This window comes from Alosa alosa, chromosome 3, assembly GCF_017589495.1.
Source record: "Alosa alosa isolate M-15738 ecotype Scorff River chromosome 3, AALO_Geno_1.1, whole genome shotgun sequence".
Classification (NCBI taxonomy): domain Eukaryota; kingdom Metazoa; phylum Chordata; class Actinopteri; order Clupeiformes; family Clupeidae; genus Alosa; species Alosa alosa.
Genome location: NC_063191.1, coordinates 31,687,487 through 31,702,849, shown reverse-complemented (window position 1 = coordinate 31,702,849; position 15,363 = coordinate 31,687,487). Strand labels below are relative to the sequence as shown.

At 40.2% G+C, this 15,363-nt stretch overlaps 1 protein-coding gene across 3 annotated transcripts in view; it reads right to left on the bottom strand.

Annotated features, from left to right (window-relative positions):
* Positions 1-15,363, bottom strand: part of epb41l5 (erythrocyte membrane protein band 4.1 like 5) — a 276,656-nt gene that overhangs the window by 136,251 nt on the left and 125,042 nt on the right. For all 3 annotated transcript variants that reach the window (XM_048239963.1, XM_048239962.1, XM_048239965.1), the window contains 2 exons: positions 11,926-12,032; positions 11,757-11,775 (listed from right to left, as the gene is read on the bottom strand). In XM_048239963.1, the coding sequence (XP_048095920.1) occupies positions 11,757-11,775; positions 11,926-12,032 (126 nt within the window). The remainder of the gene's footprint in view (positions 1-11,756; positions 11,776-11,925; positions 12,033-15,363) is intronic.

Sequence of the window (15,363 nt, the reverse complement as noted above, 5' to 3'; positions counted from 1 at the left end):
TTGAGCTTGAGCTGTGCTTTTCCTTCAGGCTTTGTCTTATCTGTGGTGTAATTGATGGATTGATAGTAGGGACGTATGGACACAGTTGGCATTTCAAGATCGGGTGTACATGATGGCATCTTATGATGGACTGTGATATTGGTACAACATCTGTAATTGATGTAAAGACATACACCTCCTCCCCGCATCTTCCCTGATTGAGCCGTTCTGTCGGCATCGGGCACGTAACAGATCCATTTTGTTGCGGAGGGACCGGACATTTGCCAGGATGATGGAGGGGAGAGGTGGTTTGAAGGGATGTCTTCTTATCCTGATTTGGATTCCCCCCGTTTGCCCCTTTTTCTGGGTCTGAGCTCCTAGGGTAAGGCAATGGTAGATGGTGGAGAGTCCCAGAGTGATAATAAGTTTTCTTGGCTATAGGTGAGTAACTTTCCATCTATAACAGGTCGCACTATGAGGCCATCGCAGATCAACAGTAGCATTGCAATCACTACGATGTTTTTGCCATGGTTGGACAAACAAGTAACACAAGACGGGACAGGAAAAACTTAAACAAAGGCAAGCCGTGACGATCGGACGAGACGCATACAGAACTTGTGTTGTCACAGCAGAGCATGCACCAAGGCCCTTTTAAAACAAATAAAAAACATTTAGAGGACCACTGTGGTCAAGAGGAGGAATAAGGATTCATCAATGGAGGGGATGTGCAGGTAATACTCCTATAAATACCTTGGGGTGCATGGTGATGACAGACTGGAGTGGTCTAAGAACACTGAGGGCCGTACTAGGGATTAAGATAATCAATTTTAGAATTAGAAGGCTTTAGAAGGCTTTGTTAGCAACTTCGCATCCAGCATGATTTTTGTACTACTGCTTGACTGCGACTACCAGAATTATGAGTTGCGAAGTTTATTGTGATTAGTATTTTGAGGAGAATAGCCACATGAAAGTTATACTTTCCAATTTTATAAACTAACAAAATTTGTTGAAAAGTAATTTGGTGTTTTCTAACCAATTATATTCCGCTGGTGCAAGGCTGCAAGCAGAGACTGCTAGTGCAAGTCTCCTGTAATAACAAAGCCATAAATAGTAAGCTTCACTTGAAGTTAACAGAGTATCTCTTCATTAGGGGCAGGCCTCTATATCTATCTTGTTTTATAACAGAATAGAGTACTTTTTAAGCCCTTTATGTAAATTAATAGTTGTGCTTTACCGTCATACTGCACACACACACACCTGCGTGTTTTATGACAGTAAACTGTCTGCCTACATTTTTCTTAACAGGTCTATATTTCCACCTATGTTCACGGTTAAAACACACAAAATATTGACATAAACAAAATAAAACATTCCCTGGGAATCAGGAAATGGTCTTTTCGGGAATCCCGTTTGCCAGGATTAAACCTTAATTATTACACAAGGTCTCCTCTGCATTGTATCTTGAATGTTATTCTTCATGTTTGCTCTGGATAAAAATGTCTGCTAAACGAATCGCTAGGTTACGGGGACGCTGGCGAGACTGACGCCGCTCCGTCTGGCTTGTTTTTGTTTGAGTTTTTCAATTTTTCGCAATTTAATTTTATTTATTTTTTCTGACAAAGTTTGTCACACGCTTAAACTACGTTTCGGCTATCTAATGTTATAATTTTCTTGAATTTTACCCCATCGTGGGTTTTGTTTTTTGGAGGACTAACACCTGACCTGGACTGACTGGGCAATCTGGTTGCGCTGTGTTCCACTGTCTGTTGTTGAGCTTGAGGCTGTTTTTGGGACTTTGGCTACACGGAGTCTCTCTCCCTCTCCATCCCATCCTGTCGGCGGATTTGACGCTGAGTTTGTTGACCAGCTGCTAGGTTAGTCGGTTGACTAGACCTTCCAGGGAGATTGAGGCTTTGTGCTGTGTTGCTTTAGCTGCTGCGCCTCCACATACAAGACCTACAGTGTCTGTCTCTTGGACATTTGTACTAGCCTACATGGGATTTCTCTACACCGCTGAGCAGCTCCAACAACTTGCCTCCTCAAATGCCAGCACTTCCATCGATGAAGCTGTGCTCCACCTTTGCCAGGCTACGGGGATCCTTCGGAGGAAGCGCTACATGCACAGAGGGTCGCGTCGCCCCTTTACCATCTATCATCAAACAATGGAGGATGCTATCCCGACTCTGCAGTCCCGGTGTGGCTCTCCTGTGTGGTCCACTCCTGTAGGCAACTCTGCTTCAACACCTCATCACCATACGGACTATGCCTGTTACCGCTACTGCTGCTGCTGCTGCTGTTGCTACTGCTCCCGTCACTGCTGCCACTGATTCCACCTGTGCGGGCTCTGGTGGAGAGGCTAATCTCTGCCGGGTAAACTGCGGCCCCTTCCAAGAACGTCATGAACAGGACTCTTCTTTGGTTAAGTTTGCTGTCTTAAATGCTCGCTCTGTTTTCAACAAAGCATTTATTCTGATTGACCGTTTTACGTCCCACCATCTAGACTTTCTGTTTATCACCGAGTCTTGGCTCTCTGGTGATGACATCATTGCACTTGGTGACCTTTGCCCTGCTCACTGTAGTTTTTTAAACTCACCTAGGGTCTCTGGTCGTGGTGGTGGTCTAATTACAGTGTTTAAGAACAGTTTTTTAAATGTAGAATTGTACCAACTGATCTGTTTTCTTTTGAAAACTTTTGAACTACAGCTGTTTAAGCTCAATGCATCTGTACTTTCTGCCTTAGTCTACCGTCCACCAAAAATTAATTGTAATTTCATTGAAGAATTTGCTGAACTTCTATCTTTTATGGCCTCTCGTGCTGATAAATTATTAATCTTGGGGGACTTTAACATCCACATATGCTGCCCATCTAAACCTTTGGTCAATGAGTTTTTAGGCCTTGTGGACTCTTTTAACCTTGTGCAGTCAGTTATGGCCCCAACACATCAGAAGGGTCACACATTAGACCTAGTGTTGTCCTCTGGTTTCTCAGTTTCCAAAGTTAAATTAGTTGATACTGGTGTGTCTGACCATTTTATGATTTTATTTGAATCTTCACTGTTTTGTCCCCCCCCTCCACCCCCCTCATCCTACTCCCTTGTCAGAGCTATTAATTCCACCACAGCCTCACAGTTCACTAATACTTTTATGCTCTCTCTTTCACCTGCTGTCTTAGATTATCTTTCCACCTGCACCGACACTGAGGATCTACTTACTCTTTAAAACAAAAGCGGTGTAAATCCAATAGGTCAACTACTCCTTGGCTAAATTCCACTACCTGTTCGCTCAGAAAGGCTTGTAGGAAAGCAGAGCGAAAATGGAAAAAAGATAAACTACAGGTCTCCTATGATATATTTAGAGATTCTCTTAAGGCTTATCAAATCACTGTCAAAGCAGCAAAGGCAGCTTTCTATGCTGAGCTTATTCACAAAAATGCTCACAGACCAAAAGTGTTGTTTAACACAATTAATAAAATCATAAATCCTCCTACTACAATGTCCTCTCTTCCTGCTACAACAGAAACCTGTGAGATGTTTCTCAATTTCTTTATTGACAAAATTGACAACATAAAGTCTCATATCACACCCTCAATTTCTGATCCTGCTTTGTATCAGTCTGTAGTTTGCCGCCTCCAACAATTCCAACCAGTCTCTTCCTCACAGTTGTCAGACTTGGTCTCTCATATGAAGCCCTCTTCTTGCCACTCTGATATTCTTCCATCTCACCTTTTCAAATAAGTTTTTGCGGCTATTTGCCCTTTTATCTTGAGCATCATTAATAGCTCCCTGGCTAATGGAGTAGTACCCTCTGGCTTTAAACACGCTATTGTGCAACCTCTCCTGAAAAAACCTTCCCTTGATCCCATTGATTTGAAAAATTATAGGCCCATTTCTAAACTGCCCTTTCTCTCTAAGATCTTAGAAAAAGTTGTTCTGTCACAAGTCTCTTCATATTTAAACACCTCTAATATCCTTGACAAGTTTCAATCTGGTTTTAGACTACTTCATAGTACAGAGTCTGCCTTACTTAAGGTCCATAATGATCTATTGCTCTCTGTTGACTCTGGCTCTTGTGCCCTATTGGTCCTGTTAGATCTTAGTGCTGCTTTTGACACCATTGACCACAAGATCCTTTTAAAACGCCTGGGTGTTGAAGTTGGTCTGCAAGGCACTGTATTAAATTGGTTCAGATCTTACTTAACTGATAGATCTTTTTCAGTGCATTTAGACAATGCTTCTTCGTCATCTGCTCCCATTAAGTGTGGTGTCCCCCAGGGTTCTATTTTAGGGCCTCTATTATTTTCTTTATACATGCTTCCCCTGGGCTCCATTTTCAATCAATTCAATATTTGTTATCACTGCTACGCAGATGATACCCAATTTTATATACCGGTGGCCCCTGAAAATTCCTGCTCATTGACAAACCTTTTTCTTTGTCTTAATGACATTAAGAATTGGATGGCTAACAACTTTTTACAGCTAAATGACAGCAAAACTGAAGTAATCATTTTTGGACCACCAAATTCTGTCAACAATGTAAGCAAGTCTCTTGGCCCTCTGTCTGTTAACCATCACAGTGTGGTCAAGAATCTAGGTGTTTTCCTAGACTCTTCTCTGACTTTTAATAAGCAAGTCAACAGCGTTGTCAAGGGAAGTTTTTACCAACTTAGGACAATAGCAAAGCTCAAGTCTTCTCTCTCCTACAGTGATTTAGAAATCCTTATACATGCCATTATTTCCTCTAGGCTTGATCATTGCAACTCACTGTATGTAGGTGTAACTAAATCTACTTTAAACAGACTCTAGCTGGTCCAAAATGCTGCAGCCAGATTACTGACTGGATCTAAGAAACGTGACCACATTTCACCTGTGTTGGCTAAACTGCACTGGCTTCCTGTGGAACAAAGAATTAATTTTCAAATTCTTCTGTTTGTTTTGAAAGCTTTACATGGTTTAGCACCTCAGTATTTATGTGATCTTTTAATTCCTTACTGTCCTCCTAGACCTCTTCGATCATCTTCCCAGTGTCTTCTTTGTGTTCCTTCTGCCTCTCTTAAATCCAAAGGTGACAGAGCTTTCTCTGTCTATGCTCCCCAGCTTTGGAATAGCCTTTCTGATGTTGTGAAATCCTGCCCCACTTTTAGTAGTTTTAAATCCAACCTAAAAGACCTACCTCTTCTCCCTAGCTTTTAACACTCCCTGACTCCCTCACCTCTCCCTTTTTTTTTATATGTTTATATGTATGTATATGTATTATTGTTATTATTATTATTTTTATTATTATTATTATTATTTTATGTAAAGCACTTTGGTGCAATGCTATTGCTTTGAAATGTGCTATATAAATAAATTTGACTTGACTTGAATGAATGCAAATGTAAATGTAGAATGGTCAGAGGCAAAGGGAACCGCTACTATTAGATACAAAGAGCATTAAGAGGAGAGTGAATCTGGTATGTGACGGCACAGTAAACAACCAGAGATGAAATAAAACCACTCATGTTAGCAGTGGCGTAGCCAGACAGGGTGGACTTTTGAGAAGTAGGATGGGCCACTATTTTTCACATTAAAATTTCTGCCAAACATCCGTAAACATCCTTTTAATGCTTCTTTACAGTAGTAGCCTAAGGTGACATCTAACCACTTGAAAAAAAAAAAACTAATACATAGCCTATTTGTGACCTAAGTTCATTCATACATTTATTTCCCAAAGACGTTTCATGCTTGCATTTGAATTGCACTTCAGGGGTTCTAATATGGAACCGAGCTAGTGAGCGGAGCTGAGCGGTGCAAATAATTCACTCCACTTCAAAATCCTCCCGCTCCAGTAAAATTGCTCCACGCTCGCTCAAATTTAAAAGAGGGAGAAATAATCTACAAGCCGAATTGTCACCTTAGAAAACTTAAATCCCAAAGAACTAAGAGCAATGGCAATGTCACTCATAGAACATGTATTGTAAAAGATAGCCTAATGCAACACCGACAGTGCAACAACGAACAAGCTTGGCAACCTCAATACACATAAGCCTAAAACTAAAGGGATCAGTGGGATTAATTGCCTAAATAATACAGGTTTAGCATCCAAGTTTTACTTCAGCCTTACTTAAAGCATAGGCTATTCAAATTGCTCACGTTTTTCTTTGCTCTCCGTAGCACACTCATGTTTCCGCGAAATGTGTCTTCTTAAATTCCAAAATAAATCTCACTGGAACAGTGTCACCACATAGTTGTTCTTGCTCTACATTGTTAGTATCTAGTTGTTTTGTAGGAATAGTACGCTTGGAAGCCCTATGACCTTCAGTTTCCTTTCTAAAATATTTAGCGACTTCATCCCCAACGAACTTACTGTAACATCGGCACGCTGGACTATGTGCTACGGACTCTGTGTGCTGGGACAATGCATTCTGGGATACAGGGGAGAATTCTGGGGGTTGTTTGTGTATGTTAATGCCTTTATTTACTGTTTTAATGTCCGTGTTTTGGTGTAGCGTGTTACCCTTTTAGGTCTTCCTCGTGTGTGATCCTTTTTGTGTGGGGGGCTGCGTCCACCCCTGTATGTGTAGTGTGTGTGTGTGTTTGACATGCCTAGTGTGTGCTGATTTCGTGGTCTGTGTCCCTGCTCCTGATTCTAAATGCTAGCTTTCGAATCAAGTTCTGGCTAAGCCTAATCCGCTACATTACTATGGCTATGGCTAATATCTCAGTTTTGAAATGTAACGGTCTTGGTTTCAATATGCAGATATGAATTCTGGGTGGATTTGGGCATGTCTCAGACTCGTGATGTGAGCAGTATCGGCGCGAAATTGGAGCGGAACAGAGCGGCCGCTTCAACCTCTAAATTAAAAAGCGCTCCGCGCTCCAACAAAATTCCATCTGCTCTGCTCCTCGCTCGCTCATGCTCCGCTCACTAGCTCTGATATGGAATGACTACACTAAATATGGAATAATTACACAAAAATATAAATCTTTGCAATTTCTATTTCAATTCAATTGGTGTGTATAAGATGGACTATACATCTGCACAATTAATATTGGACAAAATAACATGATTATTCAATTTCTATGGATTCCTGTGAATATTTTAAGACCCAATATGCTATATCTAGCATATTGCTAAGGATATACACTGCAGCTAGAAGGTAGGGAAGGCGGAGGAGGGCATTTTTTTTACAACATTTAAGTGAGACATAGTTAGATTAAACTGACAATGTAAAGCACTACACATATTTTACATGAAAAAGATTGTCATGTATTGATTCCCAAGAGTCCAAGCTTTCAAATGATGTATAATATGACTATGCTACATAACAATCTAATGTATAAAAATGATTTAGAATGAATGTTCAAAATGTTAGAATCTTTATTCTAACATATTGATATACTGTATTTTCATTAGCAGAAAGGAGTTTTGTTGATGAGGAAGTCATTTTCCAATATGATAATGCATCTTGTCATAGAGCAAAGAACATTAACCCTTTCTTCTCTGTTACATTGCTCTGGAACCGTTCATCGCAGCGAGATTAAACCTTTATTGCGTGACAGAGCACACTTGTCTGTACGATCAAGTATGAAAAATAAAATCATGAAATTAAATAAAATTGCATCATATTAACAGTCTATACTTCTCTGCATATCACCTGCGCACCCATTACTCTTGTTTGATATCGATCCTTCTGGCTTATAAAAACAGACGATATGACTGCAAAATAATAACGTCATGTACACAAGCCAATGCTGCACACCAATTACTCTCGTTTGAATTACTCGCGGACCCGTGATCGGATAGATATGCCACGCATGTCAGATGAGAGAGGAGACGCAGAGCTATCATTTGATACCAAGTACATCCTTCTGGGTTATAAAACAGACGAAGTAACAGCAAAATAATAACTTCATATAGCTGGACTTACCCCACGTTTTTGTGGCAAAGCATGTTTATAATCCAACGCTATCGTGTGTTTCTCTATGGCAAAGCATGTTCATAATCCGGTTTTGAGATCCTAGCAAATTCCTGCATGGCATCCAATTCAAGGCTCACATTGCATCCCAATTTGTTCAACAAAAAAACACCTTTTTGCCTTTACCTTGTTCATGGCAATGCAGTAATAAGTTGAGAATCATTATGAGTGCCTACACCATAGCCACACGCAGGTTAACACGCAAACTCGGGTCAAGTCAGGTCAGATCAGTTCGTATCACAGATATGGACGAAAGGTAATTTTTCATCACTAAATAAAAAATGGCATTTATTTTCGTAAATCACACACCACATATTTCTGTAAATTGCTCAGCCCCAGAGTATCCCTCCAACATGGCAATTATATTGCCTGATTCTGGACAGTCTGCCCTACACACACATGAAATGCACGTAGAGCTATGAGCTTGCTGTGGTGAGATACATGTCGAAATATAAGAATTTTTATAATACGCTTTTTGTATTTTAATTCTTTAAAAATCAAAATTAAATTATGGCAGATCTGAATAGCCTAGACTCTGCTGAAAAAAACAATATATAATATGTGTGTGTGGCACTTACAATGACCAGAATAAATCCTTATGAATAAAGGTAGTGAAAATGCCCTAAAAACAGCTTAGGGTTCTTAGGGTTAAAGCTTTTCTTCAGGAAACACTTATCGGAACTCCCCCTATTACCGTCGGTCCCGTATTTCCGCCGTCTTGCGTGTATGTGTCACTTAGGGCCCGTCCACACGGAAACGCTTTTTAGGTTAAACGCAGAGGTTTTGCTTCGTCTTGGCCGAGTGTCCAAACGAATCCTGTAAACGCACTGCCCAAAACCGCACTTTTCTGAAACCTGGTCCCAGAGTGGAGAAATCTGAAACCGTAGCCCGTTTGAATTTGTTTAGACAGCGAAACCGCACATCCTGCTTGTGTATCGATGATGTCATCACCACACCTCAGCTGCCCTGGACTTGCACTTATAGTATTGCCTAACAATACTAGTTTTCATACATGACATTACCTACGATTACACTCCATTAAGATAAATATCACAACTGGTGCTGCGAAATGATAGCTTATGACTTGGTGGACTGAACACTGTTTTTCCCCGGTGTTTTTTTAATGCATTCTAGCTACTGTCAGTGACGCGAGAGAACTTAAGTTATTAGGAAAGTGCGGTGTAAGTTTAGGCTACATTAATTTGTGCGTTGTGCCAGTGTCATTCATTTATTTTACATGTCTTACAACATATATACATGCATTCACAGTCGAGTGAAATCAGTCGGACTCCTAGAAACGCAACCACCCACACCATAGGTGTATCTAAATTAGCTATGTACCAAAAATGACATTTTACCGTGACTCGAAGAGCTGTAAACAGTGTTGTAAGGCTGTGTGTACACAACCGCTTGGAGCTCCAGTGGAATTTTAATTTCATTGCGAGAATTAGTAAATAGGCGACCCATCAGGCCAGCACTATAACAAAATCGGATATTTCAGGCAGTAAATGCTCCCATTAAGAACCAAACCGGATTTTGTTCAAATCTACACACCTATGGCTACTGAAAAATGTAAGGTTCATTTAGCAAATGTTATTTTGAAGTGTTAAAAAACATCGTTGTTTTAGAATTTCTGAATAAAAGTGGTGATAATTGGGGGTGTTACGATATCAAGTAGCCTGACGAGCCAGACCCACATTAATATATAATCGGTTGTCTTTCAAATTCCCTCTGCGCACTATGAGTCTCATGCGTTTTCCCACCAGCGGAGCTAGTTGGCTAGTAACTTTTGCTAACTTATAAAAAGCTTAACTCGTGTTACGCTGTTCGCCAACAGCAACATCCATCTTCTTTGTTTTCAAGTAGCAGGGAATTCAAGCCCAAACCCTTGCAACTCTGCCATCAATCATTATGTTAAGCCCGCCTTACGTCTCTATACACCATTTGATTGGCGGATTGACGGAGAGTTGCTAGACTAGCCCTGGCAAGGGTGAGTCTAGATTTCTAGGCTACTTATCAAGTCAATGACATGACCAGTGACAAGTTCCTGGGCCTGCACATCACTAATTCACGGATTGGGATAAATGCAGAGACCAAATTTCCCTCACGGGATCAAAAGAGTATATATATACTTATATAAAAAGGCTCAGCAGACGCTGTACTTCATCAGGTCCCTGAAAAAAGCCGGCCTGAGCTGTTGGCCACTCATCCAGGCCTACAGGGCTGGTAGAGAGTGTCCTCACAAGGGACATTACTATGTGATATGGTAACACCATAGTAAAGGAGAGGAAGGCTCTCCAGAGGATAATTAAACAGCTAAGAGGATCATAGGGACACAGTTCCACTCCAAGGACACCCTATATCAAATCCATTCTCCAGGATCCACATCACCCCAGTCACTCTCGGTGGAGAAGCTCTGTCGTGGGCTGAGACACCGTTGACCGGAGAGCATAAAAGTGAATAGAACATCACTTTCAAAACAGCTTCTACCCAGCAGCCATCACACTATCTGGTTTGAAATACCCTGCCCCACCTCAGACTCTGACACATTGAGACAGTGCACGCGCACGCACACCGTATCTTTCTGTGCAATTCGTATCCTTGCCTGGCACAAGTTTGCACGTTTGCACTTCTGTATTTATTGTACTTATTGTTATTTATTAATATGTAGACTTTTTTATATGCTGATTTTTAAAAGAAGCCCTATGCAACAATTTTTGCAAAAATTACCTTAATTATGCAGGTTGAGAGTAGTTTTGATGGTTCTACAACACTTTCTGGGTTGTTTGGAGGGTGCTTCGTCTCCCCCTATTGCTTCTCCGCGGAAAAAACGAATATGCAACTTTCTGAACCCGGACCGGGTAAATCCGGATGTGACTCAGCGGAAGTATCCAATGGCGCCTCCAAAAAGTAGTCAGATTGTAGTTTATAAGAAGACTGCAAAACGGACGCCGACTTGGCTGTGTTGCTGTTGAAATTGTAAGTAGCCTACCCTTGGGTGAACTTCGTTTTTGTAATGTGGTTTGATAGTCTCTTGAACAATGAGTTTGCTCGACCGTTTTATTGTGAGCCCTGTATGTGTTTAGCTTGGTTTCTTGATGGCTAGCTCGCTAGCTAGTGGGGGTTTAGCGTAGCAGTCACTTGCTACCGAAGCTGCAGGGGGAGCTATGTCATGAAAAATGCGAGCCCAAATCCGGCGAAAAGCCAGAAACAGCGAAGGAATAACCAGACCTGCATAGGGCTTCTTTAATAATGAGTGTTTTTTTTATTGACTGATTGATCCGTAACTCAATGCCCCTGTGACTTGTACTTGAGCAAATAGATCAAAATAAACACTTGACTTGACGACAATGGTGCATAACAAGGCACCATCCTGTAAAACTGATCTGTTAACTGCTATTCACCAAAGATGAAACCTGATTAATGAATACTGTTCTACATTAGTGAAGTCTAGTCTTTTTCTTCAGGGTTGAGTACATTCAGCGTCAAGCCCAATTCCACTTATTTAGGAAGAAAGGCAACATCTCTCAGTACTCTGTGAGATGAAAACTAATGGAGAGACAGATGTATCCACAAGAGGGGACTCAATGTCTTGTTTTCTGGGATTAAACAGGAATTAGCAAGGAAAACCTTGGACTAATAAATACATTTATAACAAGGCTAGGTCATGTTAAATGTTTCATGTGTTATGTTTCATTAATATCATTTCAAGAAAATTGGAAGAAGAAACAGATCACAACAGCTCCATAAAGCACAGAGTATGTCTGTCCTTACTCATAGATCTACACATAGAATAATAGTGGGATAAAATTCCAATACTCACTTTTGAACTTTCTTAGAGGCTGCAAAAATAATGAAATACACAATTATAGGACTTTACAAGCAAATGCGCCAAAGTAATATCAAAAAATATGTTTTATTGTAATCATTTTACAAAATATGCCTCCCAGAGAAACCGGTAATCTGGGCATGTCTCTCTCCTTGTCACTCACCCATATTCTGAATGGTCCTCCGTGAGTACCGTCGACTGGGCCTACGCTCAAAAGAGGCTGATCTCCGAGCTTTATTGGCCTTAGTAGTCTGATATTCAGTTTTTCCGCTACAAAACACAAGGCATTTCAATTTTATTTATGATTATGGTTATAAGATTTGGCAGACACATTTGTCCAAAGCGACATACAAATACAAAAACAAAATAATACTTAAATTTAACAGGGAACAATTTAAAATGTTGGTCAGATTACATTAAGGAGAACAGCAATAACAAACAACGTCAATTCAATCAATACCCTAATGAAATAAACAATGAAAATGAAGGAAAATAATAATGTCCATTCAATCAATAATATAATATTCTGTTATATAATATCAGACCTGCCAACCTTGAAGACATTTTATGAGTACAACCCCCCACACAGGTCCCCCGCACGCACCCACAAGTATGCAGTCACAAGTATACCAGTCAGTGAAAAACCTACGAGATACCTAACACCATAATACATAATATACTTTCTCCAATCAAGATTTATTAGTTACTCCATAACCATATACAAGTAGACCATAAATGTTATACAATTACTGCAATCACTCCTAAAATTGAATTGAAAACAAACTGTTGTACTGGAGGCATAGCCCATGGAAACTTTTCACCTGAAAATCTGTAAACTGAAAAGTAAACTTAGGACATTTTTTGTAAATAAATAAATCAAAACAATAAAACAAAACCTGCAAACAAACAAAACAAAATCAGTTTGCATCTGTTTTTTCAGGTTTAAACATCTGCATTGTTTAACTTAAAAGTTGCAGATTTGGCTTTTTTAAGTAGTGCGTCAGTGAAAGTCTCTTTGTAACAAGTGCTGCCTTTGGAGGCAATCATGACTTTTCTTGTCACCAGAGAACTAAGCATCTGTGCTCAGGCTAGCACGAAATTGTGTTTTGTTTTTAGTGACCAAGCTGAAAATCCTTTCACAGTCTGCATTGCTGTGAAAAATCACACACACCCCAAGCATGTCTGTGGAGGGGTTTACAAAGTTTCTTCCCTCCTGATTCCATCACACCTAATTATGACCGCCGCTAGCGAAGCGGTCATGTAGGGATTGTCAACGTTCCCCCCCGGGACACCGAACCACCGGGGCACATGAAATTTGGTGGGTATGTAGCCCCACTAGACTTTTACGGAAAAATTTCTTTTCGTCCCCGGGGGCCACTCCCCCCCCGTGCTGGGCCCCCCGAACCGCAAAAAAAGCAGTTTTTCCTAAATAACTACCTGAACCGTGGCACTGAGGATGAAGAATCTTTTATGGTATGCTGGTCTCAAGGGCCCACATCAATCTGGCCCATAATCACTCATTTGTGATTTGCACCCCCCGGTAAAAAATGAAAATGCAATATTATTCTGCTTTAATTGCCCCTATCTTCAAGTAAGATGTTCAGAACTGCACCAAATTGTATGTGTATGATTGACCTGGCATACTCTGGGGGTATGCCAAGTTTCGTAGAATTTCATCCATGGGGGTGTCTAAAAAAAAATTAGGTTATGTGTACATTTAGTGACTGTACACTCATTGGCCTGTAGATAGGCGGTGCACACATATATACATGCACACACACACAGGCACCCACATACTATCGGTATTAGAACGGCCGATACATAATTACAAATTCAGTAGGATTAAAAGAAAGCCAAAATAAATATTCATCATCATGGCTGCATTTCCAGTATTGGCGATAAGTAGTCGTTTGTCCACTAGATGGTGCATCGTTGCAGTGAGACGTAATTTTGTTGGAAGGTAAGAGTGGGTTGGAAAAACAATGGACGCTTCCTACAAGGACTGTAGTTTACCGCAGAGAACGTCTAATAAGGATAGGACGATAAGGATAGATCCCATTTCTTCTTTAAGCCGAATTAAATCTGAGAACGTTTATCGGACATGCTTGGTTTTTACTGCAGGAACGTTAATCGTATAATATCAATAAGGACCTAGGTAATGTTACCGTTAGCGTTGGTTGAGTGATGGAGGCCAATTTGATTGATTGCATTTGTAGAAAACTATAAATGCTGTTATACCAAGCAAATTGATAGCAGCACTGTAATTGTATCTTTCGACTGTCATTTGTTGCACGTGCTACAAAATCATTCTGTGCAATGGAAGATTGACCAACGTTACACCGGTCTGATACAGTTTTGCCTATACTTGCGTGAGACTGAGACGCCTGTTTATTTTGTTTTAAGTGCGTGCAGGGTGTGAGAGGGGAATCAATGTGCTTTGATTCCAGCTTGGTAGTTGTAGTCTGTGAAATTAAAAAGCACGTGTGTGTGAAGTATCCAAACAATGACACCTTCATTTCATTATGGCTGCTTTAGCAACACACCTTAAGCTACTGTGTAGTGGGTCACATTTAGAAGTGGCTACTTCATTCGCGCTTTCCTTGACTCATGGAGCTGCGTGAATTGTATTACAACTTTTCGCCACGATATGGCAGTTTAAGTCCGCTTGATACTGTAAGGCGTAAGCCATTGGTTTTCAAAGGAGATTTTATTTGTGTCGCCAGCATAGCCTATTGACAATTTGTTGTAAATAGGCCTACCTTATAAGCCTACCTGTAGCTTAGGGAAGCTAACAGCTTTCTATTTTGTTTTGATCTAGTTTGTTAGTTACAGTTTTGTCATAACTCCCTGATGCATTTTTGAATTTAGAATAGCCAGAGCGTGGATATCTCGATCGGAAAATTAAACAATATCGGGTGCCTATGGACTAGGCTGGGTGAACCCAGCCTGATCTGCCCGCTATTTATTTTTTGATTTCTTAAAAGATTAAGCTTGGTCTGGTGAAAGCCAGACTAGCCATGGACCTCAGTTACACAATGCAAGGGAACATGAATCAGCCTATATTTGCACGAACAATAACGGACAACAGCTCTTCAACTTTGGCCCGTTAAAATGTGTATGAACAGTCTAGCGACGCATTTCATCAAGGCCCATTTGGACATGTCAGTTATTTGCACCACTGGTTAGATGTAAAACAGCATTTCGTTTCAGACTACTGTTACTTAATTTGTGCATTAACAATAACGTTTCAGACTACTGTTACTTAATTTGTGCATTGACAATAAAGTATTACATGAACTAAAGATGACTAAAATCTTATGTAGAAGAAGAAACATTCACAAAAAAATCCATCCATCCAAAAATGACCTTTGTTTTTGATAGCTGTTGAAAACGGCATGGAACTGACAGAGATGTTTTTGTTTATAAATAAATAAATAAATAAATAAATAAATAAATAACATTATGCTGATACCTTTTGCTTTTCCCAAATACAATGTAGCCTACAGGTGTAAGTGACCTTTCATCAATCCAGTTGCAATGGATGAACTGTGATGAACTGCCCTACTTGTGATTGTTTAGAGATTTTAAAGGTTTTATAACA